The 26762-nt window shown below is 51.5% G+C and overlaps 3 protein-coding genes and 1 long non-coding RNA gene across 12 annotated transcripts; 1 reads left to right on the top strand and 3 right to left on the bottom strand.

The window, feature by feature from the left end:
* Nucleotides 1-61: 61 nt before the first annotated feature.
* On the bottom strand, nucleotides 62-3788 carry ARHGEF39 (Rho guanine nucleotide exchange factor 39). Of its 2 annotated transcripts, none has more exons than XM_043486514.1 (9): nucleotides 3589-3788; nucleotides 3356-3450; nucleotides 2850-2970; nucleotides 2488-2606; nucleotides 1848-1918; nucleotides 1474-1602; nucleotides 1073-1302; nucleotides 733-821; nucleotides 62-546 (listed from the first exon to the last, which is right to left on the bottom strand). In XM_043486514.1, the coding sequence occupies exons 1-9, from the start codon at nucleotides 3724-3726 to the stop codon at nucleotides 534-536; spliced, it is 1005 nt and encodes a 334-aa protein (XP_043342449.1). In that variant the 5' UTR covers nucleotides 3727-3788; the 3' UTR covers nucleotides 62-533. The 2 variants fall into 2 exon arrangements, with proteins under 2 accessions (XP_043342449.1, XP_043342447.1); XM_043486512.1 differs by having other exon boundaries at nucleotides 62-549; nucleotides 3589-3785.
* On the top strand, nucleotides 3028-18025 carry CA9 (carbonic anhydrase 9). Of its 4 annotated transcripts, none has more exons than XM_043486496.1 (11): nucleotides 3028-3248; nucleotides 12315-12564; nucleotides 13369-13398; nucleotides 13665-13835; nucleotides 13958-14100; nucleotides 14182-14274; nucleotides 15345-15411; nucleotides 16620-16777; nucleotides 16924-17209; nucleotides 17592-17673; nucleotides 17806-18025. In XM_043486496.1, the coding sequence occupies exons 2-11, from the start codon at nucleotides 12327-12329 to the stop codon at nucleotides 17870-17872; spliced, it is 1335 nt and encodes a 444-aa protein (XP_043342431.1). In that variant the 5' UTR covers nucleotides 3028-3248; nucleotides 12315-12326; the 3' UTR covers nucleotides 17873-18025. The 4 variants fall into 4 exon arrangements, with proteins under 4 accessions (XP_043342431.1, XP_043342430.1, XP_043342427.1 ...); XM_043486495.1 differs by lacking the exon at nucleotides 3028-3248 and adding an exon at nucleotides 3362-3471; XM_043486494.1 differs by lacking the exon at nucleotides 3028-3248 and having other exon boundaries at nucleotides 12114-12564; nucleotides 16924-17068; nucleotides 17183-17209.
* Nucleotides 7191-12579, bottom strand: LOC122452829. Its single transcript, XR_006272862.1, has 3 exons — nucleotides 12448-12579; nucleotides 7742-7866; nucleotides 7191-7328 (listed from the first exon to the last, which is right to left on the bottom strand). It is a non-coding gene; the product is annotated as an uncharacterized LOC122452829 (long non-coding RNA).
* Nucleotides 18026-18949: 924 nt separating the features above from the next.
* TPM2 (tropomyosin 2) lies at nucleotides 18950-26473 on the bottom strand. 5 transcript variants are annotated; one of them, XM_043486518.1, is made up of 9 exons: nucleotides 26122-26473; nucleotides 25540-25665; nucleotides 22520-22653; nucleotides 22304-22421; nucleotides 22139-22209; nucleotides 21925-22000; nucleotides 21366-21428; nucleotides 21129-21198; nucleotides 18950-19093 (listed from the first exon to the last, which is right to left on the bottom strand). In XM_043486518.1, exons 1-9 carry the CDS (start codon nucleotides 26233-26235, stop codon nucleotides 19011-19013), a joined length of 855 nt encoding a protein of 284 aa, XP_043342453.1. In that variant the 5' UTR covers nucleotides 26236-26473; the 3' UTR covers nucleotides 18950-19010. The 5 variants fall into 5 exon arrangements, with proteins under 5 accessions (XP_043342453.1, XP_043342451.1, XP_043342452.1 ...); XM_043486516.1 differs by having other exon boundaries at nucleotides 18950-20160; nucleotides 26122-26449; XM_043486517.1 differs by lacking the exon at nucleotides 21925-22000 and adding an exon at nucleotides 21604-21679 and having other exon boundaries at nucleotides 26122-26449.
* Between the last annotated feature and the right edge of the window lie 289 nt (nucleotides 26474-26762).

Genomic DNA, 26762 nt, shown 5'->3' with positions numbered 1-26762 from the left:
TTGAAAAGCTTCCCTTATTAGGACTTAAAGAGGCCGCCTTCCAGTGCAGGAGCCAAGAAGATAGAGGGAGCTCCAGTTCTTTTATTTGTATTCCTGAGGCCACAGTCATGCCAGCCTTGAGGGCACAAAAATCCCTTTTCTCGTATTGCATAGCTGAGACAAAATGGCTTCACCAAAAAAGAAAAAACTTTACTGAAATCCGGTGGGAAAATAAATTATAGAAACTATATACAACATAAAAACAGCCACACTTGCAAAGCTGCAAACTTGATAAACAGCTGTCCACAGACACAGCACCAAACTTATCAGCCCCAGATCCCCTCCTCTGTATTGGCTGGTTCAGCTGAGTCAGACTTGGTGTCCTGATTCTTTAAGAGCTGGTCAGAGGACATGGTGTGTCTTGGTCTCAGGCAAACACAAAATGATTCTTCTCAAACCATGAAGAGTCTGTGTTTTGTTAGTAAGATTCCTTTGTACCCCTGATTCTGACCTATCCCCATGGTATCCTGGACTCTGGAATTTGTAAGATTCCTCTAGTTCTTCTGGCTGCTGTGGAGAGAAAACAGCTCAGGCACTGGCATGAGCACTCTATTCCGACAAAATCACCTGGGGTGTTGGACAGGGGCGTGCTTGGGGGGTGGGGGTGGGTTCCAGACATGAAATAGGCTCAGAAGTGCCATTTCCAGCTCCTGGGCCTCACCACAGCACTCTTCCTGGGGGAAAACAACTTACCTGATGGCCAGAGTCAGACTGTGGTGCCAGTGCGACAGCTCCTCCTGGTCTGTGGACATAAGCAGTAGCTTCTCATGGGGAAAGGACAGCTAGAGAGAGATCACCTCTTAGCACATGGCTCAGAAAGGTCCAGCCTTAAGCCAAAGGCCCTGCTATTTCCATGGCAGTAATTTAGGGCTGAAGTGAGAACCAGGCATGAACCCCAAGCCCTGGTATCCTCTCAACGCAGGTGACTCAGTTCCTATGAGGGGGGCTTAGGCCAAGGAGATGAGTGGTACACAGGCGCCTGGTACTGTTTGGGCCTTTCCTACCCTGCCTAAGGCTCTCTCCTGTTACTTACGCTGAGCAGTCCACCACAAGGGCCTCCTGAGTGGCCAAAGACCCTGTGGAGTTGACACTCGGCCATGGGGTAGAGGGCCCGGCAGGCAAAGGTGCCACTCTGCAGCAGATGCAATGGGGGTCGAGGCTTGGCCATGAGGAGTGCATCAGAGAAGAGGAAGAACATTCGGGGCCGAGGCTCCCCTCGGGGAGGCACCACCAATAGCCATCCCTGGCGTAGGAACCAGCGACCTGAGAGGTGGGAGATGGTTATTCTGGTGCAGCTTCAGGACTACAACCCACAGGATAAAAGGAAAGGGAGGCTGAGAAAATGAGAGGCGGCTGGTATGTGCTGGCAATAGAGAGGATGGGGGTGAGAAAAGGGCAGTTTGCAGACTGAGGGGAAGCATGCACATGGACTACCTGATACAAGCCCCTTTGCTTGCCGTCCACTCAGCAGAGCCTGGACACGCTGGAGATGCTGTTCATTCTTCTGTTTCTGAGCGATGGTGTGGACTCTCTGGGCAGTCTCACTTATCAGCTGGGCAGCCCCTAGAATGATATTCCACGCCCCACTCCCAGCACAACTTTGGCTTTGGGTGAATGGTGGTTGTGAAAGGCTAATCCAGACAGGACTAGGGTCAGAGTCTAATTTCTGGAAGAGTAGAGGCAGGGCAATAGGAACGTTGTATACACATCATTGGAAGGCTGGGGCATATCATACATGGTTGGAGGCCAGAAACAGAAAGGGAACAGAAGCAATCTCCAAGAAATGCTGTGGAAGAGCAAGAACATACTTGTGAGCTGTTTGTGTTCAGGGCTGTTGGGACTTGTGTTTTCAGCCAAAGCCACAGCAAGATTCTCATACCTGGAATTAGAAGTCTATGAGGGGGAAGTAGAGCTAGGCACAATTTCCTCTGCCTGACACAGATCACCCCCTGTACAAACTTCAGCTGGGGAGCCAGGAAAGACCTGCCTGGGGCTGTCTTATCCCCCTCTTCCATCTGGGACTCAGAACCTGGGTTCACTCCATGTGGCCCTCTTCTATCCCACACTGAACAGTCAGGAAGGCAGACCAGATCCCAAGGTGAAAGTTAATCAACCCAAGGAGGATGCCAGGAACAACCACTATAAGTTCTTAACTCATTCCCAGGGACAGAAATTCTAAGCCTTTCATCTTCAGAAACCTTGTTACTAGCCTTATCACAGACCCCTCACTTCAGCTTAAGTTAAACAATCCCAGCTAAGGGCCTGAGGCTGCACAGCCCAGGTACTCCAGTGGGTTCACATTTACTCTTGCAGAAAATTGTGAGGAGCAGTTTGTCCCAGGAGAGAGACAGTGGGACAGATCCCATGAAATCCCACAAAGACAGAGCAGCCATCGTACAGACGCAGAGTCCTCAGAAAAGTCGGCTGAGTCTGGGTGAGTTCACTCACTGCTGGAGCCTCTGCAGAGGCAGAGGGAGCAGGTCCTGGAGCTGAAGGCCACCAAACTCAGGGCGGCCTTCCTGAAGTCGCACAAATCTCCGGAAATGTTTGTTCTTCTTCAGTTGCTCCTAGAATGACGAGGAAAGGGTTGGCAGCAGGGAGAGAAGCCCCCTCCTTATACTGCATTCTTCTGTGTACACATCCCAGGTCCTCAGGAAGCTGTATGCTCCTGAGAACCCCGGTTCCCTACTGGAAACTTCACATAGAGCTGGGCTCTATAAATGCAAGAACAATATGAATGAAGTTTGGGTCTCCAGATAAAGAGGAAATGTACAAAGGACAAGGGGAAGGACTTGAAGTTATCAGGTTACCTGCAGGATGGTCCGGGACCTCTCAACATTGGCAGCAAATTGGGTGTAGAGCTCCAGGTGGTTGCAGAAGCCCTCCAACCCCTGTCCCCAGCGCCCTCCTTCGAGGTAAGGAAGCAGCTCTCTGTGCGGGTAAGGACAATAAAAGATGAGCCCAAGAACTACTCAAGCACCACCTCTCTTAATTCTCATAACCCTGCTCCGGAGGTAGTACAGCCCCATTTTGTGGGAGGAGGACTCAGTGGATATGAATCTGAGCAAACTCGGAGATGGTGAAGGAAGGCGAGCCTGGCGTGCCGTAGTCCGTGGGGTCGCGAAGATTCCCACACGACTTAGCGACTGAACAGCAAGTGGCTGGAGAACTGAGGCAGATTAAGGCGCTGGGCCAAGACCACAGGGGAGGTAACTGGCAGACTCTGGATGTGAACCTGGATCTCCCCTACTCTGAGCTCTCTGCACTGCCGGAAACAGGTCTCCCCAGCTTGTCTCCCCACTCCCCTTCTACTCACTGGCTGGCGCCGTAAATGAGTTCCCAGGGCCCAAAGAGGGCCTGGCGCTCTGGTGGTCGCAGGGTGCCTTTGGCTCTCAAAATTGCCACGAAGTACTGCGGAAGGAGAGAATACCGGTACGTAGGTCCGCAGAAAGAGAGGGCTGGTGCCAAGGCGCCGCTAGGTCACCGACCTAGTAGGCACGCTCCCACTCCCTGGGGTCCCCGCCCCCTACGGGAGGCTGGGGTTCGCACCGTGGCCACCAGCCCCAGCTGTTCCTGGTAGCGCCGCTCGGTCTCCAGCAGCTCCCGGGCAGTGCAGGAGCGCTTCCGCTCCCAGCGGGCACGCTGCTCCTGCACCGGGCACCGGGCACCGGGGGCCGGGCTCTCCATGCCGGAGTGAGGCGTTGCGGCTTCCGGACGCAGCCCGCCGGAGATTCAAATCCAAACGGACCCGGGGGCGGGCCCTTGGGGGAGTGCGCCCCCTGGCGCCTGGAGGCTGCGCAGGCGAGGGCGTGCGCAGCAGCTCGCTAAACCGCATCGGGTCCGCGCCAGGGCGGCGCTGCAGGTATGCGCCTCCTGCTAGGGCCGGGCAGGGTGCGGCAAGTGGGCGGCCCTCCTTTGAGTGGCACTAAGTTGGGACAGCAGCCCGGGCTTTGGGTCAGGATACTTGGGGTTTAGACACTGGCAGGGTCGCAGTGTCCCACCTGTAGAATTGAGCTTCTGTCGTGGACCCGTGCCAAACGCTGGGGTCCAGCTGTCCCCAGTCCTTTCATCATTAGGAATCCTCACGGGTCACCAGGTTTTGATATTTTGGCCGCTGGACAAAAGCTCCTCGGTTTTAAGTCGCTAACTCGTTTTCTCCTTTCATACTGATCCAAAGCCTGATAGCCAGTTAGCTGCAGGTCAGCAAATGTCAGTAACTAACGTGGTGGGTCGGAATTGCTAATTCTGACCAAAGGTAAAAGCTTGGAGTTGATTAGTCGGTGTTACCTAGTCAGAGTTAAAAGGTACTATATTTTCCTTACTTAATTAGGGCTTTTGAAAAACTGGCTATAGCCCTGAAAGGTAAATTAGCAGTGCCATTTTGTATGTATGTATACATACATACAGTATGTATGAGCTATCTTAAAATGTGCCTACTCTTATGACCCAGCAATTCCACTTCGAGTAATGCATCCTAAAAAAAACAGATATGCAGACAAAAATATATATACTAGCATGGGTGGCAAAATGTTTGTAACAACAGAAAACTGGAAGTCACTTAAATGCCCAATGATAGAGAATTAGCTAGGAAAATTATGGTACAGCCATTTGAAGGAATAATATGAAAGCATTGAAGATGATGTTAAAAAGCCATTAATTTTGGGAAACACATAGTATATTGCCAAGAGGAAAAAAACAGGCCGTTAAAACTGTATAATACGATCTATTTAGGTATAATCAGGGAAGCCTGGCGTGCTGCAATCCATGGGGTGGCAGAGTCAAACATGACTAAGTGATTGAACAATAACAAAATATATTACTAGGAGGATAAACAATCAAAAGGTAGTTGTGGCTTTTATCTCAGGGTGATGGGACCAAAGATAATTTATTCAATAAATAATAAGCACCTAAGCTGTAAGAGGTACTGGATCACTAAGGTTAAAGGGGTGAATGGGATAAAAAGGGTGATTTTTTAAAATTCCCTTATACTTCTCAGCTTTTCCCAAGTTTTCTGCTTGAGCATGCATGTGTTACTTTGTAATTAGAAAAAAAAAAAAAGTGCTATTAAAAACCACAATGTTAGTTAGAAACCTTAGGCCCGATTACTACCACTGAGGACTCATAGGAATCCAGGCCCAAAGCCAAGAACCAGAGTATTGTCAGGGTTGTGAGGTCACCTCTAGCTGTCTGACATTATAAGAATTCTGAGGAAGGAGAAATGCTGGACTTGGATCAGGGAAAAACAACTTGAAGGGCTTGGTGGAGGTAAGAGAGTTTGGGTCAGACTGTACCTTGGATGGGTCACAGGGGAACTGGTGATACCATATAGGTGGAGCGCTGGTTACACTGTCTCAGGTGGATGTCGGACAGTCCACACTAAGAGCTGCAGGGTGGAAGGGGACAGGTCATCTCATGATAACTGGCATCACCATGAGCCTAGGTGATGAGAACAGAGCATAGACCCTGGGGGTGCAGTTGGTGATGAGGGTGTGTGCGTGTCCTGCCAGCGTGTGAGTGTACTTTAGGTGGACGGAAGAGGTGATGGGAATAGAGTCAACTGTGAGCTCAGGTGGGGAAATCATTCAACTTTTGAGGCAGAGGAGGGCAAAGCTGAGCAAGACACATTGAGGACACTTGGAGACAACTGATTCCCTGGAGACCAAGTGTCCCACAGAGCATGTCAGGCACACCATAGTCTGCCTGGAATTGACTCAACCCACAGTCTCCCCTAAAGCTAAAGGAAGGGGCAGGGGACAAGGAAGAGCATCACAGAGCAGTCAACAACCTCTCTATCCTTTAAAATTTATTTATTTTTTAAAATAAAATCCTGTGGCATGTGGGATCTTAGTTCCCAGACCAAGGATTGAACCCACACCCCCTGCATTGGAAGGTGGAGTCTTAACCACTAGACCACTGGGGAAGTCTCTCTATTCTTAAAAAAAAATACATATATATATATATTTTTTTTAATTTAAAAAAATAAAAATAAAGGAGTGAAGGTGATTCTTTGGTGGTCCGGGTGTCAGGACTTGGTGCTTTTATTGCTGGAGCCCGGGTTCAATCCTTGGTCAGCGAACTAAAATTCTGTAAGCTGTGTGGCACAGTCAAAAAAAAAAAAAATTTTTTTTTCTCTATTGTTTAGTTACCTTTAACCTCTGCTTTCAACTAACTGGCTGCTGGAGAAGCTCTCAGGATGCTTTAACAATAACCACCAGCCATTCCACAAAAATCAAATGCCTTGGGACTTCCCTGGTGGTCCAGTGGTTAAGAATCCACCATGCAATTCAGGGGACGCGGGTTCGATCCCTGGTTGGGGAACTAAGATCCCACATGCTGTAGGGCAACTAAACCTGAGCACCGCAACTGCAAAGGCTGCACACCACAACTAGAGAGTTCATGAATCCCAACGGAAGATCCTACAAGAGGCAACAAAGACCCCACGTGCCACAACTGAGACCCAAAGCAGCCAAATAAATCAATGTTGAAAAAATATTACATGCCTCTCATGCATCAGGTCCTATGCTAGGCATGAAGATGGGGAACAAGAGAAATGTGACCCACGCTCATGAATGCTTTTAGTCCAGCATGAGAGACATGGTAAGGAATCACCACAAAGTGAGATACACATTCCAAAGAAAATACAGGCTTCTATGCATGCAGGGGGAAGGGACTGACCCTAATCCAGGGGTCAGGGAAGCTTCTCAGAGGAAGTAACATGTGAACTAAAGGATGCCAAAAGGATAAACAGGACAAAGCTTGACTAGGCAGAGCTGGCAGTGTGGGTGAGGTAGAAAGAAAAATAGCATGGATAAGGGATTGGAGATAAAACACACACACACACACACACACATACGTGATTCAAGAAACTGCTAGAAGTTTAGTAAGACTGGAGCACAGATTGCAAAGGAAAGCGTGATGAGAAAGAAGGCTGGAGTCATAGACACAGGCTATAGAGGGAATTTATATTAGTAAGACCATGTCACAAATAATCAATTCAAAGTGGCTTAACAATAATTTATTGGCTCATGTAACTGAAAAGTCCAGACGCAGGTTACAGTCCAGATACAGGCTCTAGGGTTAGTTAAGCTCCAAGGACTGCTTTCCACAGTCCCTCTCTATCTTCCCTGGTTTTATCTTCATCTTAAGGCTGGCTTCCGTTGAGGTTACACGGTGGCTGCCCACAGTTCCAGAGGTTGTGTGCTTCCTTATCCATGTTTGGACAAAGTGAAAGTGAGCTTCCTCTGTCATCAAATATTTGAAACATAGAGCTTCATTCTGATTGGCCCCATCTAGGTTCAAACACATCAAGGAAAACAAGGCAATGGCAGGCCTCTGAAGGCCATGTCAAATACTATGGACTTTATCCTAAGGGCAATGGGAAACATTCAAAGGTCTTAAATAGAGCGTGAGATGATGTGTGCATTTTAGAGAGATCACCCTGGCTAGCTGGACTCAGCAAGACCCATTAAGAGGTAGATGTAGTTATCCAAGTAAGAGGTGATGGAATTTGTAGACTAGGATGAAACACAAGGATGAAAAGCTTAGAAGGTAGAATCCATAGGGCTTGATGACAATGTCAGAGGTGAAGGAAAAAATTAAAGAAAAGATGGTACCAGGTTTCTGACTTACACCACTTGGTAAAGGGTAGAAGTAGTTTTGGGGACAGAGGAATTTGGCTAGAGGCCTGTTGAATTTGAGATACTTGTGGGAGATCCAAGTGGGGACATCCATTAGGCAGGTGGTTACATATCTGAGATGAGCAGAGTCCAACCTGGGGATACTTGGCTGTCATCAGTTTACAGAAGCCATGGGAGTAGATGGAATTGCCTACAACATGAAGAGAGATGTAGACAGAAGGCATGAAGGTCTCCAGCACATCACCCTGTGTGTTCAGTTCCAAAATGGCTGATGGTACAGTGGGCTAAATGGTGACCCCCATAAAGATAAGTCCATGTCCTGACCCTTCGAACCTGTGAATGTGACCCTATTTGGAAAAAGGGTTTTTGTAGATGCAGTTAAATTAAGAATCTTAAGATCATCCTGGATTATCCTGGTGGGCCCTAAATCCAACAATAAGTGTTCCTATAAGAGACAGCCAGGGCCGCTTTCACCTTCTGAGATGGCCCACACTCTGTCTGTGGAGTGTGTTCCCTCTAAGTAAACCTCCTTCTTACCTGTCAAAAAAAAAGAGGGAGACAGCCAGTAGAAGATGCACGGACAAGAGAAGGCCACGTGAAGTCGGAAGCACAGATTGCAGTTATACAGCCACAAACCAAGGAATGCCTGGAGCTGCCAGAAGCTGAAAGAGGCCTTTGAACCTTCAGAGGGAGCAGGGCCCTACCAACACCTTAGTTTCAGACTCCTCACCTTCAGAACTGTGAGAGAATAAATCTTGGTTGCTTTAAGCCACCCAGTTTGTGGAAATTTGTTACAGCAGTCCTAGGAAAATAACACAGATGGTGAGGTGGGCTCCAACTACAGGGCAGTCCCCAGATACCCAGAAGGGCTGGGATTTGTCTTTGCTTCTGGTCCACGTCTGGGGAATAGGGGGATTTTTCTCCTGCTTTACCGGTAAATCGCTCCCTTCTCTGCAGCCATGGGATAAGCAGTGACATGGCTCTCGATGTCTTAAGACACAGACCCTAATGACCAAAGGCTTGACCTTAAGCAACCACAGAGAAGTGTGTGCCAGACCAAGGCAGGAGAAGGGGGGTGACCTAGTCAATCAGCCCTGAGTACACTCTGTCCCAACCTAGGGAGACGCAGGAAACAAGACTCTGGGAGCTCAAACCTGTTCTAGAGTTTGGCAGACTCCCAGTTGCACAGGCTCGCTTCAGGATCAGAGTCCACATTCCCCACCCAGACCAGAGACACAGTCACACACAGAGACAGAGAGCTCAAGAGACAGCACCCCATGGAGAATGGCACTTGGGAAATTAGGGAGCCGGGGCACAGGGCTGCACCTCGATGTAGATCTGGACCCTGAAATACTAAGAAAAAGCAGCAGAGACGGAGGGGAGGCGTGTGCAGACAGCACAGAGAAGTGTACAAGGAGACCCTGACAGACCTAAAACATACAAAGATGCAAACATTCAGAACATTCGGAAAGGGGATATGAAATAAAACTATGATTGGTGTTGGAGAAAATTCTAGACATGCAAACTCCAAACTTCAGGTAGCATGGTGTTCCTGTTCTTTGTCCTTCCCATGACCTCCCCCATCTCAATTAGATTAGTCATTATCACCTTCTGTCTTATCCAGGCCTATCCAATTTAGATATTATCATGTACCTTCCATGTGTCTGGGTCCAACCACAGTTCTGATAACACAGCTGCCCAAGACAATGAGCTAGCTGACCATCAGGAGTGCCTGCTTGGATTGCCATGGATGGCTCTTAATTTAGCTCCAGAAATGGCAACCTAGATCGGTAAACTGACTACCTCCTAAGATGACTGCTTGGAGCACAGCTGTTGTTCAACCATACAAGTTTTGACATACAGTATGACAGTCACTCTGACAAGGCACACAGTTTAGGGTGCTGTAGAAATGTGATGTCCTACTCCTGGAATAATTGTGGTTTGACATACACAGGTCATTGTCACTGGGCTCCCTGAAGGCAGGGAAGCTATCTTAGTCTGGTTTTTCTTAAGCCCTGGACAGTGATCTGAAAAGAGAAAAATGATCAATAATAAAAGACTGTTGAATATAAGATGGACTCAGTCAAATACTGGACCCTGTCCTTATGAACCTCGAGGCTATTAGAGCAGATATAATGTCATAAATCACCTTAATATGAATTGGATGGTAAGCAAGATTATTAGGGCAGGCAAAGAAGTGTGGTGGTTCAGAGTCACCAGAAATCTCTTCCTGTGGTGTAGAGTTGGTCAAGCAAGACTTCCTGGAGGAGGTAGCCTTTGATCTGAGTCTTTTTTTTTTTTTTAATTTGGAGTATAGTTGATATACAGTGTTGTGTTAGTTTCAGATGTACAGCAAAGTGAATCAGTTATACATACACATATATCCATCCTTTTCCATATAGTAGTGTGCATGTGTTAATCCCAACCTCCTATTTTATCCCTCCCCTCTACTGTTCCCCTTTGGTAACCATAAGTGTCTTTTCTAATTCTGTGAATCTGTTTCTGTTTTGTAAGTAAGTTCATTTGTATCTTTTTTTTTTTTTTTTGGATTCCACATATAAATGATATTGTGGTATTTGTTTCTCTGACTTACTTAACTGTGACAATCTCTAGATACACCCATGTTGCTGCAAATGGTATTGTTTCCTTCTTTTTTATGGCTGTGTAGTATTACCACACACACACACACACACACACACCATCTTCTTTATCTACTCATCTGTCAATGGATATTTGGGTTACTTCCATGTCTTGGCTATTGTAAATAGTGCTTCAGTAAACATTGGAGTGGTGCATATATCTTTTTGAATTATGGGTTTCCCCAGACGTATGCTCAGGTGTGGGATTGCTGGATCATATGATGGCTCTATTTAGTTTTTTAAGGAGGCTCCATACTGTTCTCCATAGTGGTTGTATGAGCTGAGTCTTGAATAATAAAAGGGATTTGCACAGAGCAGATAGTAAAACTGTATAACACGGTAATGGGTATACAAGCACTGATCCAGAGTGGAAACTGGATGGGACACTCAAGTGGTGTCCTAGAGCCTATGCTGTGCCAAGCATTACTCCTTTAGACAAGAGCTCCTAAGGCCAGGAGTGTCCCCAGAGCGGAGTAGGGTAGCAGGAGCACCCTGGAGTTAGGGGCTAGTTACAAACCAGATTATAAATGTTCAACATATCTAATTATGCAACCGTAATGGTGTACATACCTACTGAATATGAGCCCCAGAGAAGAATCTCCTGAGATGGGCTTACTGTCTTCTAGTTTGTCGAAGCCACTGGCGCCTTACTAGAATGTGAGCCACAGAACAGCAGGGGCTGCTCTCCAGGTGACTGCTGCCTCCCTAGGGCCTAGAACCGAGCCTGGAGGACTGGAGGGGGCTCACCAAATGTTAAGTGAACAGGCAGACTGGGAACCCCCAGCCCATTCTTGGGGTCCTCTCACTCTTCACCTCTTTGCACCCACTTTCCCCCTCTAATCCGTGCTTCACACCACCTCTCAACATAACCTAGTGTGAGATACGGATTCTGTCACTCTCCGGTTCAAAATATTTGATATCTCTCTTTTGCCCAGGATCCCATCCCCCCCCGCCTTTTTTTTTAACCAATTGAACTGCTACTTCTTTAAACCCTGATCAGATTTTGCCAACTTCTGTGTTACTTTCTGAGGAAGAATTCATCCCTCTCCTCCAAATATTATGATAGTTTTGCCCTCACTCACCAGACAGTGAGCTCCTCAGAACAGGGACTGTGTCTTGTTTCCATATCTCTAGCCTGACATGATTTGGCTAGAATATGAGGGAGAGTAGTAGGAAATAAGATGGAAAAGTCTCTTGGGTAAGATTTTGAAGGGACTTGAAGTCAGCTGGAGGGAGAAGGTAGGTAGATGCAAGATACTTTGCAGAGTGTGGGAAGCCAATGAAGGTTTTTGAGCAGAGGTGTAAGATGATGAATATTACATTCAGTTTTAACCCATCAGAGACTCATGAATATATGCAGCTGTCCGTTCATATTCAAATTCGCATCCCACCTACCCATCCATCCACTCTCCCATCCCCAGACTCCCCCGGGGAGCTTTCCCTACCCCTTTCCCTGCTCCCTGGCCCAGCCAGGGATGTATATATGGGCAGCTTCCCCTCTCAGCCAGGGGATGGGGGGGCCCCAGCTGCCTGGGGCTGGGAAACAGGCCAGGGTTAGCTGAAGCTGGCTGACTAGCAGTCGGGCGGTGCCAGGGAGAACCTGTATAGTGCCAGGTGGTGCCTTGGGTTCCAGGCTGAGCCCATGACCCCGATAACCTGCTGGCTGGGCACATACCTGCCCCTCACTCCACCCCATTCCCACCTTGCTATCGGGGAGGGGGCACAGGGCCAGTTAGACCCACAGGACTTTGGCTCCATCTCCAAAAGGGCCTTCTGTGAGTCAGCCTGCTCCCCTCCAGGCTTGCTCCTCCCCTACCCACCTCCTGTTTCCGATGCACGTACAGCCCGTACACACCGTGTCCCAGGACACCCCACAGTCAGCCGCATGGCTCCCCCGTGCCCCAGCCCCCGGCTCGCTCTGTGGATCCCCGCCCCTGCCCCAGGCCCAGCTGCGCGATTGCTGCTCTTCCTGCTCCTTCTGGTGCCTGCCCATCCCCAGGGCCTGCTCTGGATGCGGGGTGTGCCCACCGCGGGAGATTCATCTGGGGAAGATGAGCCACTCGGTGAGGAGGACCTGCCCAGTGAAGAGGATATGCCTGGAGAGGAGGACTCACCTGGAGAAGAGGACCTACCTGGATTGAAGACGGACGCAGGAGAAGAGAATTCTCTGAAGTCAGAGGATCTGCCGACCGTTGAAGTACCCGGGGACACTCAAGGCCCCCAGAATAACGCCCACAGAGACGAAAAAGGTGAGTGGTCATCAGCTCTGCAAACCTGGCCTCCAGGAGGTTGGTGCTTCCTCTCATTAAACCCCAGCCCAGGGAGGGATTATTCAGGGAAGAAGAGGAGCCTGTGCTAACAGTGATTTTTCCCAACCCCTGGAGCTCCGTTGCCACTAACCCCTTACCCCCTTTCAGAGCTCGATGAAAAGACAAAAAAAAAAAAAGGGACACGGAGAGAGGTAAGCAGGAAGAGACAGAAAAGCAAGGGGGAGGTTGGGGAGCAGAAAGAGAGAGGAATGTGGAGAGCAAAGTATGAGGAGACAGAAGAGGAAGGATGGGGGGTTGGTACCAGAGGAAGAGCAGGAAGGGCTTGTAGGAATCAGCGCATCTTCAGTCTACAGATGAGGAAAGTGAGACCTCGGAAGCAGGAAACAGCAGGTAGAGGAACCTGGTATCTTGATCCTCAAGCAGGAACTTTGGAAAAGGAGGTGGAGATCAGAAAGGAAAGGGAGAGTAGGGAGGAGGGATTTCTAAAGGAGAAAGATGGTCTACTAATCTGGGCCTGGGAACTGAGGTCTCCACCCACTTTACAGACCCTATGACAGTGGTTACAAGCGGGGCTAGCAGAACCTTTGTGTGGCCCATCACGCTGTGGCATTTTTATTTGGCTGCAACCTATTGTGCCCGTTTCTGGCGTTTCTGTTACCTGCTATGCTTTTGTTAAGAATCTGAGTTTGTGAACGCTTCTAGTGAGGAAGACCCACCTCTTTTTGGCCGCTGGGGAGGGACTGGGCTCGAAGATCAGTCTCTTTATTCTTCTCGTTTATGCAGGGGATGGCCACAGTCATTGGCGCTATGGAGGTGAGACACCCACCCCCTACACAGACCCAATCTGGGCGCCCAGCTCTGCTGATGCTCGCACGCGCATCCCTCTCACCCCGCATCCACGTCTGCCAGTCCCCGACATCACCCGCTGCCTGTCCCCCGCCCACCCCGACCCCCGCATCCTTTATCTCCGTTTCCCTCCGGGATGCCTCCTGACTCGACCGCATCACTTTTCCTGCTCCGCTGCCCTAAAAGTTCCTGATCTTGTCTTCAAACTTCCTGTGTACACTTGCCCACTCCAGGCGCTCCGCCATGGCCCCAGGTGTCCCCAGCCTGCGCTGGCCGTTTTCAATCCCCGGTAGACATCCGCCCGGAGCTCACCGCCTTTTGTCCAGCCCTGCGACCCCTGGAACTCCTTGGCTTTGAGCTCCCGCCACGACCAAAACTGCGCCTGTGCAACAATGGCCACACCGGTGAGGCGGCCTCGGGCGGAGCCTCAGGGCAGGGGCGGAGTCTACCTGGAGGTTTGGGGACAGTGATTGGAAGTGAGGCTGAGGGTGGGCGGGCCCCGGCTCACCTGCCTCTCACCACACAGTGCAGCTGAGCCTGCCTTCCGGACTGAAGATGGCCTTGGGTCCCGGGCAGGAGTACCGGGCCCTGCAGTTACATTTGCACTGGGGGGCCCCAGGTCGCCCGGGCTCGGAACACACGGTTGATGGTCACCGTTTTCCTGCCGAGGTGAGCGCGCAGCTGTCCGCGAAGGGTCGAAGTGGAGTGCCGGGTAAGGGATCTCGCCGACTCCTCCCGTGTCTTCTCCAGATTCACGTGGTTCACCTCAGCACTGCATTTGAGGAATCTGACGAGGCCTTGGGGCGCCCAGGGGGCTTGGCCGTCTTGGCCGCCTTTCTGCAGGTACCAGCCCTAGACACCCCCTACCTCTGCTGCTTTATGCCCTTGGGCTCAGAGTTTCTTGCCCCAGAAACTCCCATCCCCGCACCTGGCTGTCATCTTCATTCACTCATTAATTCTTTCATTAACGCCCACTATGAGCCAGGCTCTGGGCCACAAAAAAAAAAGATCCTGAAACCGCGGATCCTGTCTCCCCACAGCCAGTGAGGGAGGCTGACAGGGTAGACATATTCACAGGACACATCGTCAAAGAGGTAGTCAGGGAAGGCCTCACAGAGGAGGCAAAACTTGAAGCCTTCACTGGTGGGAAAGAAAAAGAGATACTCCACGCAGAGCCAAGTACACGAGAAGACTCAGAATATGGCCCATTTGGGGACTGGTCAAAAAGGAGAGTCATTTCTCTAATACCTTTATAACCCATAATTTCCCCTTTGCAAAATGCACTGAGTCTAGAGAAGCATTTGACATCTTTGGACCTGTACTGATCAAGGGTACAAACACAATGATTAGAAGAGGCTAGTAGGAAGGAAGGATGGTGAGACACCTGTGGATGGTGAAACATCTGTTAGACTCACTGCCTTCCTGATTCATTAACACCAGCCTCACAGCACTGCAGAGAAGCACCTTGGAAATAGCCTGTCCTGGGTCCAAAAGTCAAACTCATTAATTATTAAGGTGAATGCAGAGGTACCATGAATACAAAGGTTATTGGGGTTGTCTGTGGCAGGCCCATGGAATATGTATAGAGTTAGTGATAATCGAGCCTGGAAAAGTAAGTAGAGGCCATCGTTGAGCCTTGTATCCTAGTAAAATGGCCCAGCGTCCTCCTCCTCCTCCAATTTGCCACTGAAAATGAGTCCACCTGGTTAAGTCAGTTTGCAAAGTAGAAGTAAATGGATCTTGAGTAATAATACATAAGATTTTTTTTTTTTTTAAATACATAAGATTTTGTGTTTCCCAGCATTCTCAGAGCTGGGGAATGAGGGAGGATTATGGGAATCCACATCACCTACAGGCCTCCAGCCATGACTCTAGATACATGTATTCATTTATCTTGCACGGTCATCTCCTAGGAAGGCCCAGAAGAAAACAGTGCCTATGAACAGTTGCTGTCACGTTTGGGAGAAATCACCGAGGAAGGTCAGTTTGTTGGTCTGGCTCCTTACCCTTGTCATAAAGAACCATCCTTGGGGAGCCTCAGGTCTGAGGATGGAGATGGGCTCCCTCCCACAGAGAAGGGGGTTGAAGTGTGAACTGGCTTACTGTGACCTTGATAATAACTATGAAGCTGAACATAGCAAACAGGCAAAGCAAACTGCTGCCCACAGATTTTTTGTTTAAAAATCAAACAGAAACCAAGATAAGATGAAAACCAAATAAAACCAAAACACAGTGTTTGGAGCTCCAGGGGTTGAGTCTGGAGAGCTAAAATTTTTCTGAGGACTATTACTCCTTTAAAGCATCAAATATTTGATTTTATTTTTTAAAATAATTTTATTTATTATTGGCTGTGCTGGGTCTTCACTGCTGTGCAGACTTTTTCTAGTTGCAGCGAGTGGGGGCTATTCTGTAGTTGCAGTATGCAGTCTTCTCATTGCAGTGGCTTCTCTTGTTGTGGAGCACGGGCTCTAGGGCATGTGGGCTTCAGTATTTGCAGCGTGCAGGTTCCGTAGTTGCAGTTCCAGGCTCTGGAGCACAGGCTTAATAGTTGTGGTGCGCCGGCTTAGTTGTTCTGCAGCATGTAGGATCTAGGGACTGAACCTGTGTCCTCTGCATGGGCAGGCATTCTTTTACCACTGACCCACCAGGGAAGCGCAGCATCAAATATTTTAAATTTGTAAATAATGTTGTTGGAAATCTTCTTTTCCTTCTTAGTCACCCTAGCTCATTTTAAACCTCACCCAGCTGGATCTTACTTTTTGCTAAACTGAAGAAAACTGTGCCTTTTGAGCTTTTGTGTCTGTCTTTTATAGTTATAGGTATTTATTTACAAATTATTCAAATTACAAATTATTCAGAAAATTACTCATTTTCTCTTTTGATTCACTCTGGGCTTACATCTGCATTCCAGCGTGTTATCACAGTATGCAAAGTAAGAGTGAAGACCCAGAAGGAGGGCCAGGGGGGCAGTTCTCTTACTCTGAGCCCCAAAGCCTTTTACTTGCTACGGAGTCATGTTCTGTGCTGAGTTATGGGAAGGGATACACTCAGTGAAGAAATAGTTTCAGGGACTTGGGTCAGCTTGGTTTCTGGGATTTTTAAAAATGTATCCCTCTACCCCAGAGCTTTGGTGTGTGTATGAGGGGAGGTCAAGAGAGGTTGGACCCCAGCACACATCCTCTCCACAGACTCTGAGACTTGGGTCCCAGGACTGGATGTATCTGCGCTGCTGCCCTCTGACCTCAGCCGCTACTTCCGATACGAGGGGTCTCTCACCACACCCCCCTGTGCCCAGGGGGTCATCTGGACTGTGTTCAACCAGACAGTAAAGCTGAGTGCTAAGCAGGTGGGGTTGGGGTATGGTGGTGACATTGGGGATGAGGAGGCAGAGAGAGATGAAGGGGCCGTGTCGGGGCAGTGGGGGACACGGCCAGTGGACCCTTTTGCTTCTGTGTTATGAGCCCACCCCCCACTGTCTGCTGACCTCCCCAGCTCCACACCCTCTCTGACTCCCTGTGGGGACCTGACGACTCTCGGCTACAGCTGAACTTCCGAGCCGCGCAGCCTTTGAATGGGCGAATCATTGAGGCCTCCTTCCCCGCTGGTGTGGATGGCAGCCCTAGGACTGTTGAACCAGGTGCCGCTTTGTCTACTGATGCTGGGCCCCCCTCCAGCCACAGGGCCCTCATCCTCTCTTGTCTGTCACTGGTGGTCACAGGCCCCAGCTCTAACATCTGCTTTTTCTCTTCAGTCCACCTGAATTCCTGTCTCGCTGCTGGTGAGTGCCCCCTCCCTTGGCACTGTTCAGCCAGGGGCTAGTCAGGACCACCACTGCTACCTCTGCGTTTCTGCAGAACAGACTCCAAGCCCAATAGGATAGTGTTGGATCAAGGTGGGGCTTACCCTGTCATCCCCGGAGCAAGAGTTGGTCAGAATGAAGCTCAAAAAACCCCTCCAATCCTCCTTCCCAAGCAACCTCTTTTGTCTTTAAGGAGGAAAAAGGTGCTTTTTTCACCCCTCCTTGTGTCCCCACCCCATCCCTTAGCTGGCCCCTGCTAGAGACAAAGCTGGCGGGGTGGGGTGCAGGTGGAAGCGGCTCTGAGGGAATCCTCCAGGCTCTTCTTCACCCCCTGAGGCAGTCTCTTTCCTCCTCCCTCCAGGCGACATCCTGGCCCTGGTTTTTGGCCTCCTCTTTGCTGTTACCAGCATCGCCTTCCTTGTGCAAATGAGAAGGCAGCAAAGGTATTATACCGACCCTCTCCCTCAGGCCCAGCCCCCACCTCCCCAAGTGGAGTCCAGAGCAGCTCCATGCAAACTGCATGCAAATGAGCTCATCCCTGGTGAGATTTCTGATTAGGCTTCCCTGTTGTGTAGACACCCAAGTGAAACCAAAGGGAGTGTTAGCTACCACCCAGCAGAGGTCACAGAGACTGTTGCCTAGAGGCCTGCCACTTGGAGAATATGCAGAGAAGCTGGTCAGAGGAATCTGAAGGGCAGCTGAAGACTCTGTCCTGTTCGCTATACCACTTCCTTTTAAACCTCCAAAGATTATTTTTAAAAATGAATATTTCTAATAAAACCTGTGGAAAGCAAATCCTTGTCTCCTAAATCAAAAAGATGGTGCATTCATTTCCTACTGCTGCTATAACAAACTACCCCAAACTTAATGGTAATGGAAATTTATTCTCTTAGAGTTCTAGAGGTCAGATGTCCAAAATGAATCTTATGGGCTAAAGTCAGGGTGTCGTCAGGGATGGTTCCCTCTGGACACTCTTGAGGGGAGAATATTTTCCTGCCTTTTTCAGCTTCTAGAAGCCAAGCATTCCTTGGCTTGTGACCCCTTCCTGCATCACTCCAATCTCTTGCTTCCATTGTCACATCACCTACAACTGCTTTGAACCTTCTTGCTGCCCTCTTATAAGGACCCCTGTGATTATGTTGGGCCCACCCAGTTAACCTAGAATAATCTCCCCACCTCAGAATCCTTAACTTGACTGCAAAGTCCCTTTTCCCATGTAAGGTGACATTTCACAGAACTAGGGTGTGGACATCTTTGATGAGGCAGCAGGAGTCTGCCTAACATAGATGTCATCAGGAAGCGGGCAGAAATGACCTAGTGTTGGAATGACCTTGTGTGTGTCTGTCTGTCTGTCTATAGGGCAGGCTCAGTCTCTAGGCTTAAAATCAGTGAGGCTCTGGGTTTTCACCCTGCTCAAGTAAAACCAATGTAGTTTTGTGGTTTTGCCTCCAGCTGTGTTGTGCCCAGCCACCTGCTGGAATGGGGCAGTGCCGCTGACGGCAGCTCCTCTGCCCTGTGGGGAATAAGGGCCAGGCTCCTCTGCCCCACACAGCCTGTTCACAACCCCTCCTCGGTGACCCTCATGCCCCCATCCCTCGGGCTCACTCAGAGCTCCTTCCCACTTCACTCTTCCCCTGAGGCATCCTCTCCGCCGTCTCCACTTTGGAAAACTACCACCACCACTGCCAACACCCAAGAAAGGCTTAAAGGGCCCCATAATGCTGGTGACATCCATTTATTGGTGGGGTGGCAGCTAGCCTGGCTGGGGCAGGGCCAGCCCTCAGAGGTTGTTGAGCTCCAGCAGTGTCTGGTCGAGGGTCTGGTGGATCTCCACGTTCTCCTCCTTGGCACTGGCCAAGGTCTCTGCGAGGGGAAGCAACCCGTGAGCAGGGGTGGGGTGGGGAGGCATGGACAGGGGGTGTGACGAACAGACACGGAGTGGGTTGGAGGCAGACAAACACAAACATTTAGGGATCTGAGGACCCCTTGGGTGGGACAGAGAGACGGACTGACCAAGACAGGGATGCCTCACTCAAGGCTTCGGGGCCATGGAGGTGAAATGGGAAGGCCCGAGTCATAAACTAATTTACCCTCCTTTTTTAGAAGGTTCAAGAGAGTTGGAAACAGGAGGAAAGACAAAGACTGAGTCAGGAAAGGGAGTGTCCGACAGATAGACAAACTCGAGGCAGAAAACAGACCTGCAGCGAAAAGCCCCCACGTTGCTGGCATCCAGCGTCATTCCAGACGTCATCCCGGACCCTTCACAACCTTGCACCCCTCCCTTGCACCTCAGCAGCCCATTCCCCTTCCAGCCATTCCTTTATATCCTGGAATCTCAGCTGAGCACTCCAAGGGCAGTGACATGCCTGGGTTTGCAGAAGGGCGTGTATCTCAGAGGCACCAGAGGGCCCGCAGTGACTGACACAGTCATACGTGCCCACATGCAGCAGTGAGACTCATGCAGAGGGGGTTCTGGGGTGGGCCTCAGTGTTTTGTGGGTGAGCTCAGTGTGGGAGGGAGTCACAAGATTAGGGGTGCCCATAGGAGCCAGGGTCTCAGCAGTGAACCAGTGCTCTTTAGAGGGCAGGAAAACAGCGTGGAGACCAAATGGAGTTTATTAAGCAGCAGAGAGTGGTGGAGGCCGGCGGGGAGAGGGAGGAGTGGACGGATATAGAAGGATGAAGCAAGTGCCAGGATGGGCAGCGGATGTGGCGGGGGCTCTCCTAGGCTGCACCCAGCCTGGCTGTGCAGTGTTGGCAATTTCTGCTCCTCCTGCTGGCCCTGCTTCCCAGAGAGAGAATGGAAAGGAGAAGAGAGAGGGGGCCGCGGGCCGCACTGGTGAGAGGCTCAGAGGGAGGTGATGTCATTGAGCGCGTTGTCCAGCTCCTCACTGATGGCCTTGTACTTCATCTTCTGTGCATAGACTTCATCTGGTGGGGGTCCAGGGGAGGGGGGCCAGGCGGGAGTGTGGGGAGAAGGAATGGAGGGAAAGCGGAGTGGAAGGACAGAGGGTAATGGAAAGAGAGAACAAGAATCAGAGAGAGAGGTGGGTGAAGATGGAATAAGGGAGACAGGCCAGAGAACAGGCTGGACAGCCATCAGGGCCCCCTCCTCGCCTCTCTGTACCCCTATGTCTTTTGTCCTTCTCTGTACCCCAAGTTGGTGCTTCCCCAAGGAGCTCCTGCCTCCCCCCAGGGACCTGGGGGCACCGTGCTTTGCATAAGCAGGAGTGCTTGCTTCAAAGGGAGGACACTCAAGCTAGAAAGGCCTAAAGTTGGAGAGAAAATTGAGGCTTGCCTGAGAGGGCTGGAAGCAAGAGATGTGGGAGTGAAATAAAAGGGAAAGACAGTTTTAGGCACAACATTGTTGATAAGAGTGAGAAGTAGCTACAGACTAGCAAATACCTAGATATTTGTTTTCATCAAATCTAGCTTAGAATAGTATTTTCCATTAATGTTTTCACAAAAACCTAGATATTAAACCAAACAGCTCTCTATTTAATAAAGAGGGTGTTGTACTTGGAGACAATGTTATCTAGATCAGTGCTACTCAGAGTGTGGTCTGAGGACCAGCAGCATCTGCATTGTCAGGGCGCTTGTTAGACACAGATTCAGTCCAAAGTCAGCAGTCACTTCAGAGCAGGACCCAGGAATTTGTATTTTTTAAAAACTCTCTGAGGGGATTCTCATGCCTACTCAAGTTTGCGAAGCACTGGAGTTGATGGGGCTACATCATCTATCTACTTGGATGGGAGGCACAGACTGCCAAAACCTGTGGAGTCCTAGGGGGGTCCAGTCCTAACTTACTGCTGGCAAGTCTCATGGGATAGGAAGGTAAGTCATGGGTAGTATGGACCTATTGTGAAAGTCTCGGGGGTACAGAGGAATATACTTTTTACCTTCCAGGTCATCGATGGTTTTCTCCAACTTGGCCACCGACCTTTCGGCAAACTCTGCTCGGGTCTCAGCCTGGGTGTAAAGGCAAGATGGGGAAAAATGACAGAAATGTAGGCCCTCCCAGACACCATCACTTAAGTCAACCTTCTGTTCCGCCCCTGTGCCCAATTCCCTGCCACAGGAGGTCTCTGGTAGAGACTGGGGGGCTTGCGGGCCATTTGGACTGGAAGGACTCTCACCTCCTTTAGCTTCTCCTCCAGCAGTTTGATCTCCTCTTCATATTTATCTTCTTTGGTGGAATACTTTTAGGGACAGACACAGGCCATCAGTACAGCACCCCCGCAAAGCCTTCATTTCTCCACGGAGCCCCACAGGCGACTTCTGGTCCTGTCTCCATGGAGCCCCGCGCCCCGCCCGCCTGGCCCGTGGCCTCCCTCCCCTGAAGGGCCGTCCTCACTGCCCCTCTGCGCCCTCTACCTTATCCGCTTGGGCTTCCAGGGATTTCAAGTTGTTGGTAACAATTTTCAGCTCCTCCTCAAGGTCCCCACATTTACTGCAGGGGGGTGTGTGGCAGGGCGGGGTGTGAAGGCGCAGTGGGGGAGCGGTGGAGGGGGCACAGCGGGGAAGGGGTGGAGGAGAGAAGAGAAGAGCAAAGTCGTGAGAGTGACAGCTGGCAGAGTCTGGAAGCCCCAGGCCCGTCCCGACCCCCAGCAGGTGGAGAGAGCGCAGCCTGAGGTGGAGGGGAAGGTGAGCCGAGAGAAGGTGCCACTGGCCAGAAAGGTCCAGAGAGGTGACTACCTCCTCCTCTGAGGCCATCAGGGACTTGAGGGCCTGATCCATGGTTCGAAGCTCCTCCTCCAGCTGCCTGGCTCGGCTGGGGGCAGCGGGCAGGGGTCAGAGGCAAGACCCGTCCCTGGGGTCCCCTGCTTGGGGAAGCACCTCCCCGCAGCACAGACTGCCCCACAGCCTGGGCTCAGGCCAAGGTTCACTTGCCACCCTGGGGTGTCCTTACCTCTCAGCCACCTCAGCTCTCTCTTCAGAGCGCTCCAGCTCTCCTTCCAGGATCACCAGCTTCCTGGCCACCTGTGGGGATGGGGGAGCGAGGAGGAGATCCCTGGTGAATGACTGGGGGTGTCTGGGGTTCGGGTGTGAGAACAAAGTGGGGCAGGGCGGTCACCTCCTCATATTTGCGGTCCGAATCCTCGGCGATGTGCTTGGCCTCCTTCAGCTGCATCTCCTGCAGCTCCATCTTCTCCTCATCCTTCATAGCTCGGTTTTCGATGACCTTCATTCCTCTGAGAGGCAGGGTGAGTGGTGGGGGTGCAGTTAGGACCAGCAGGGACAGGCTCCCGGCTCCTTCCCCGCCCCATGCTCTGAGGACACCCCTGCCCACCTCTCGCTCTCATCAGCTGCCTTCTCAGCCTCCTCCAGCTTCTGCAGGGCTGTGGCCAGACGCTCCTGCGCCCGGTCCAGCTCCTCTTCTACCAGCTGGATGCGGCGGTTCAGGGAGGCCACATCTGCCTCAGCCTGTGAGTCAAAGGTCAGAGGTCAGAAAGGCTGTGTCTGCCTTGGATGAGGACCAGAGAGGCATCAGAGGATGGTTATGGTTATGCTTGTCAGAACAAAGCTAAGCTTTCTGGCCTCCAGACATTCAACCTATTTTTTTTTTTTTTTTTCACCAAACCATCTTCTTGGCAGATCCTATGCTCCAGCCCAAAACATGCACTCTTGGACAAGTTCCATTCCCCTGCTGCAGGGCCTCTTCTAGCACTGTGCATAGTCTCCAGTGGATATTTGCACACAAATCCCCCGCGTCCTGTCTGAGAGCACTCCAACTGCTGGGATCAGGTCTGAGGTAGCCCTGACTCCTCAGCGGAGTCTGGCCCAGGCAAGGGGTGGGAAAGAATCAGGCCAACCAGGCCACAGTGCTGCTAAAATCCGCCAATCACAGAATCACGCTCTGTGATGTCACTGGCTGCCGGGCAGACTCACAGCAGGAGGCTTAGGCAGCAAGTCTGGCTAAGGAACCCACAGCTACATGTAGCAAGAGGCTCTTTGCCAGTGCTGGATGCAAGTGGGGGCAGTGCCAGGGCAGCGTGAGTGGCAGATCTGCCACTGACCCTGCAACATAGAGGCAAAATCGTGGAGGTTTTGGAGATGGTCCATAGAAATGGATGATACCTTGAGAAAAAGAGGACGGAGCAAAGAAGGATCCCAAAAAGGCAAAGGAGAGAAGCAGTGCAATTTGGTGTTAAGAGCATCCGCTCTGAGTGAGACTGTTGTCTTTGAGCTACTTGTGTGACCTTGGGTAACTTATTTCGTCTCTCTAAGCCTTGGTTCCTCCTTTGTAGAATGTTCTGAGATAATGAAGTGCATCTAATGCTGGATTAGTAACAGACCATCAGAGAGGTTAAAAAAAAAAAAAAATCCAGGTTCTTTAGCTCCATGCTAGAGCCACTGAACTGAGATCTCCAGGGCAGGGGCTTGGAAATCCTTCTTTTTTTCTTTTTTAAGCTTTCAAGGGATTCTGAGGAGCCTGGCAGGGGGTCGCAGAGTCAGACACAACTGAGCGAGCATCACTCACTCACTCAAGGGATTCTGATGATAAGCAATCTTGGGAAATAGTAAAACAACACAGAGAAAGCACTCGAGCACGTGCCTGCAGAGTCCCCATCCCATAAACGTTAGCTCATCCCTTGTCTCTCCCTCAAAGACAAAACATAGAGACGCTAAGGTTCAGGACTGGAAAGAAGGGACCAGTGCAGGGGAAGAAGAGAGGGAGCGGGGAGAGACGGTGGCAGCGCTGGGGGTAGGACAGGGGAAACACCACCATATGTAGAAAGTGGTGTTGCCCTTACACTCCAGGTGCTGAAGGCCACCTAGAGGGACAGGAACCCATCCTGGGCACAAGGCCGGATGACTCAGTGTGGAAGGATTCTGGGGACAGCACTAGGGGTTGGGAAGAATGACTCTGAGGAATCCTGGAGGTCTGGAGAGAGGTGAGACTATAAAAGGGAAACTCTCTCTGTGGTCATGGGGTAACAAGTGACTCTGGAGAACCTGGGAAGTCCTGGGGCCTGCAGAACAGGACTGACTTCTGGCATTTTGTGCTTCTCGAGTTCTTCCCAGTTATGGATGCTGCTCTCTTAGCCACAGGACAGGCAGTGCCATCCCCATTGCACAAGCGGGAAGCAAGAGAGGAAGGAGAGACTGAGGCAGTGCATGGGTTAAGCGCTGTGTTCAAGGTCATACAATAAGTCTGGGCAGTGCTTCCTCTCCACTCCTGGCGCTGCTGCCCTGCTTCCCCAGCTCTGTCCCTGTCCTCCCCTCCTCCTCTCCAGCCCCCACCCGGCTCCTTGGGTTTCCAGTCCTGCCTCCAGCTGCACTGGGCCGTAGTTATTTATAGAGTGTCAGATGCCCAGGGTCGCCTTCACCAGCAGCTGCAGGTCAGTTCCCTTCCAAGTGCCAGGGTGGGTGAAGACCCAAAACCAAAGACTGGAGGTCAGAGAAACCAGCCTTGGGGGCAGGGGGGGATGGGGAACATGGATAATGGTCAACACAAACAATAATATCATTTCTGATCTTGGATGTTCAGACCATGCTTATGCTAATCCCCCCATCCATCCAAGTTGAAGCCTCATTTTAACCTTAATCCTGGGTGGAAGGCAAATGGGGAACAGGAGGCAGAGAAAGTACCAGGTCCAAAGTCTTATGGCCATTCTCCTACCTCAAGGTGGGGGTTGGGACTGGCAGGAGGTGGAGACGTCTGGTTAGGTGTGGGGTGGGCAGAGAAATCTCAGAGTGAGCAGGACTTGCCAAGGTGGCTGCCCTGGCATTTGTGGCCCTGTCCCTCTGCCCTGTGGCCTGGCATGGTCTTGAGGCTGACAGCTTAATGAGGGTAAATAAGGGAGCGACAGAACCTGAGCTGGGGCCCTAGTGCACAGCAGGGCCACTGGAGCCAGAGGTCAAGGCCAGGGAATTTCTAATGGCCCCCCACGGGTGTAACTCAAGTCAGGGCCCATCTTTGGACTCGTCTTCTCTCCCCCTGCCCACAGCACCTACACCCACAGCCCACACCCCCAAAATGTAGCTGCAGTCTTCTCTCCATTTTCAACTGGAGGATTAGTTGAGGTGGAGGGTAAATTCTTGTACCACCCACCCCCACTATGACTCATTGTTTGATCACTGTACATTCTAAGAGCTGGAAGCCAACGGAATTGCAATGCTATGTCCTTTGGGGGAAGTGGTAAGTGGTTTTGATTTACCCACTGTCTTGAATTATTTGTGCTAGCTTGCTCTAGCCTGGATTCCTGCAAGGAAACCCTTTCAGCCCTGGTGAAGAAGGTCCCCTCCATCCCCGTCTGGGACCCCTGGCAGTGCACTAGTTCTCCGACAGCCCAGGTCCACACTCACGTCAGTGGCTTTCTTCTCAGCCTGCTCCAGCTTCTCCTGGGCATCCTTCACTGACTCAGAATACTTTTCCACCTCGTCCTCCGTCCCTTTGAGCTTTTTCTGGAGGGCCTGCTGCTCCTCTTCCAGCTGGGAGAGAAAAACCTCAGTCAGCCAGGCCCAGGCCCAGGCCCAGGCCCAGGCCAGAGTCAGGGGTGTGTGTGAGGGGGTACTGAGATATTTAGAGGCTGTCAGAGAGGAAGAGGGACATCGGAGGACAGCGGGGTACAGGGCAGCCAGGGGTGTGTGGGGACCTGGTGGGAGTAGAGAGAAAGCTCCCAGCCCCAAGGAGCAGGCCCATCAGGGCTCCCTAAGGGCAAGAGTGGAAATCTGGGGACTGGGGCTCCCCAGGCTAAGGTGGGTGGAATGAAGTGTGGCTCTGGCGAGGGACCCTCCAGGGTACTGTGAAGGCCCAGCAGCCCCCACGCTGAACGGTAGAGAGCATTGGAGAGCAGGCCAGTGGCTGGGGGGGCATAGGGCAGGGCCGACCCTGCCCTCTTTGTGGGGTGGGGCGGGGGCTGCGCCGGGCCTGGGACCCCCCCCCACCTGCTTGCAGCGGTCCTCAGCTTGCTTCTTGTCGGCCTCGGCCTGCTCTGCGCGGTCGATGGCATTCTCCTTGTCCAGTTTTAACATCTGCATCTTCTTCTTGATGGCGTCCATGGTTGCGGTGGGGGACGGGCCGGCCGGCGGGCAGTGCGGACCGGGAGAACTGGGCTGGCCTCGCGGACTGGGCGCACGGGTGGCGGGCGAGGAGCACCAAGCGGGACTGGGATGTCCCTGCCGCGCGGGCGCCTAAAAGGCGGGGAGGGACCGGGCGGAGCCGGGGGCCAAGACCCTCCCCCACTGCGTCCCAAACCTTGTAGGGGCAGAAGCACTGCAGGGTCGGGGGGCGCGGCCACCCCCTGCGCCCACCCCCTGGGGACCGCCCCCTCGGGGCCCCGCCTCTCGCCTCCATCCCACCCCTCTCCTTCCCACCCCCACCCCGCCCGCAGCCGTCGGAAGGGAAAGTAGATGGATAGTTCGCTGAAAAAACTAGCGGCGGCGGAGGGGAGGGGACCCTGGGGCTGGGGGCTCCGCGCTTCTCCTGAGTGACAGCGCGGCCCCGTGGCAGCTGCGGCTGGGGCCCCTGGGGCTATTTCGGGGCTTGAGCTCACGGCAGCTGCCCGGGCACAGGGACCAGAGTGCAG

The sequence above is a fragment of the Cervus canadensis genome, chromosome 14 (assembly GCF_019320065.1).
Source record: "Cervus canadensis isolate Bull #8, Minnesota chromosome 14, ASM1932006v1, whole genome shotgun sequence".
Taxonomy (NCBI): domain Eukaryota; kingdom Metazoa; phylum Chordata; class Mammalia; order Artiodactyla; family Cervidae; genus Cervus; species Cervus canadensis.
Note: the sequence above shows the minus strand (reverse complement) of the source record. Positions and strands in the feature narration are given on the sequence as shown.

What these genes read in the sequence shown, in the direction of transcription:
- CA9 (XM_043486492.1), top strand. Translation starts at nt 12,201, where the DNA reads ATGGCTCCCCCGTGCCCCAGCCCCCGGCTCGCTCTGTGGATCCCCGCC. An exon ending in GTGCAACAATGGCCACACCG is followed by an intron (nt 13,836 to 13,957) that starts GTGAGGCGGCCT and finishes CTCACCACACAG; the next exon opens with TGCAGCTGAGCCTGCCTTCC. An exon ending in TAAAGCTGAGTGCTAAGCAG is followed by an intron (nt 16,778 to 16,923) that starts GTGGGGTTGGGG and finishes TGACCTCCCCAG; the next exon opens with CTCCACACCCTCTCTGACTC.
- ARHGEF39 (XM_043486512.1), bottom strand. Translation starts at nt 3,726, where the DNA reads ATGGAGAGCCCGGCCCCCGGTGCCCGGTGCCCGGTGCAGGAGCAGCGT. An exon ending in CTCATTTACGGCGCCAGCCA is followed by an intron (nt 2,971 to 3,355) that starts GTGAGTAGAAGG and finishes TTACCCGCACAG; the next exon opens with AGAGCTGCTTCCTTACCTCG. An exon ending in CTTGTGGTGGACTGCTCAGC is followed by an intron (nt 822 to 1,072) that starts GTAAGTAACAGG and finishes ATCTCTCTCTAG; the next exon opens with CTGTCCTTTCCCCATGAGAA.
- TPM2 (XM_043486518.1), bottom strand. Translation starts at nt 26,235, where the DNA reads ATGGACGCCATCAAGAAGAAGATGCAGATGTTAAAACTGGACAAGGAG. An exon ending in CGGACCGCAAATATGAGGAG is followed by an intron (nt 22,210 to 22,303) that starts GTGACCGCCCTG and finishes CCATCCCCACAG; the next exon opens with GTGGCCAGGAAGCTGGTGAT. An exon ending in TGATGGCCTCAGAGGAGGAG is followed by an intron (nt 21,429 to 21,924) that starts GTAGTCACCTCT and finishes TGTCCCTAAAAG; the next exon opens with TATTCCACCAAAGAAGATAA.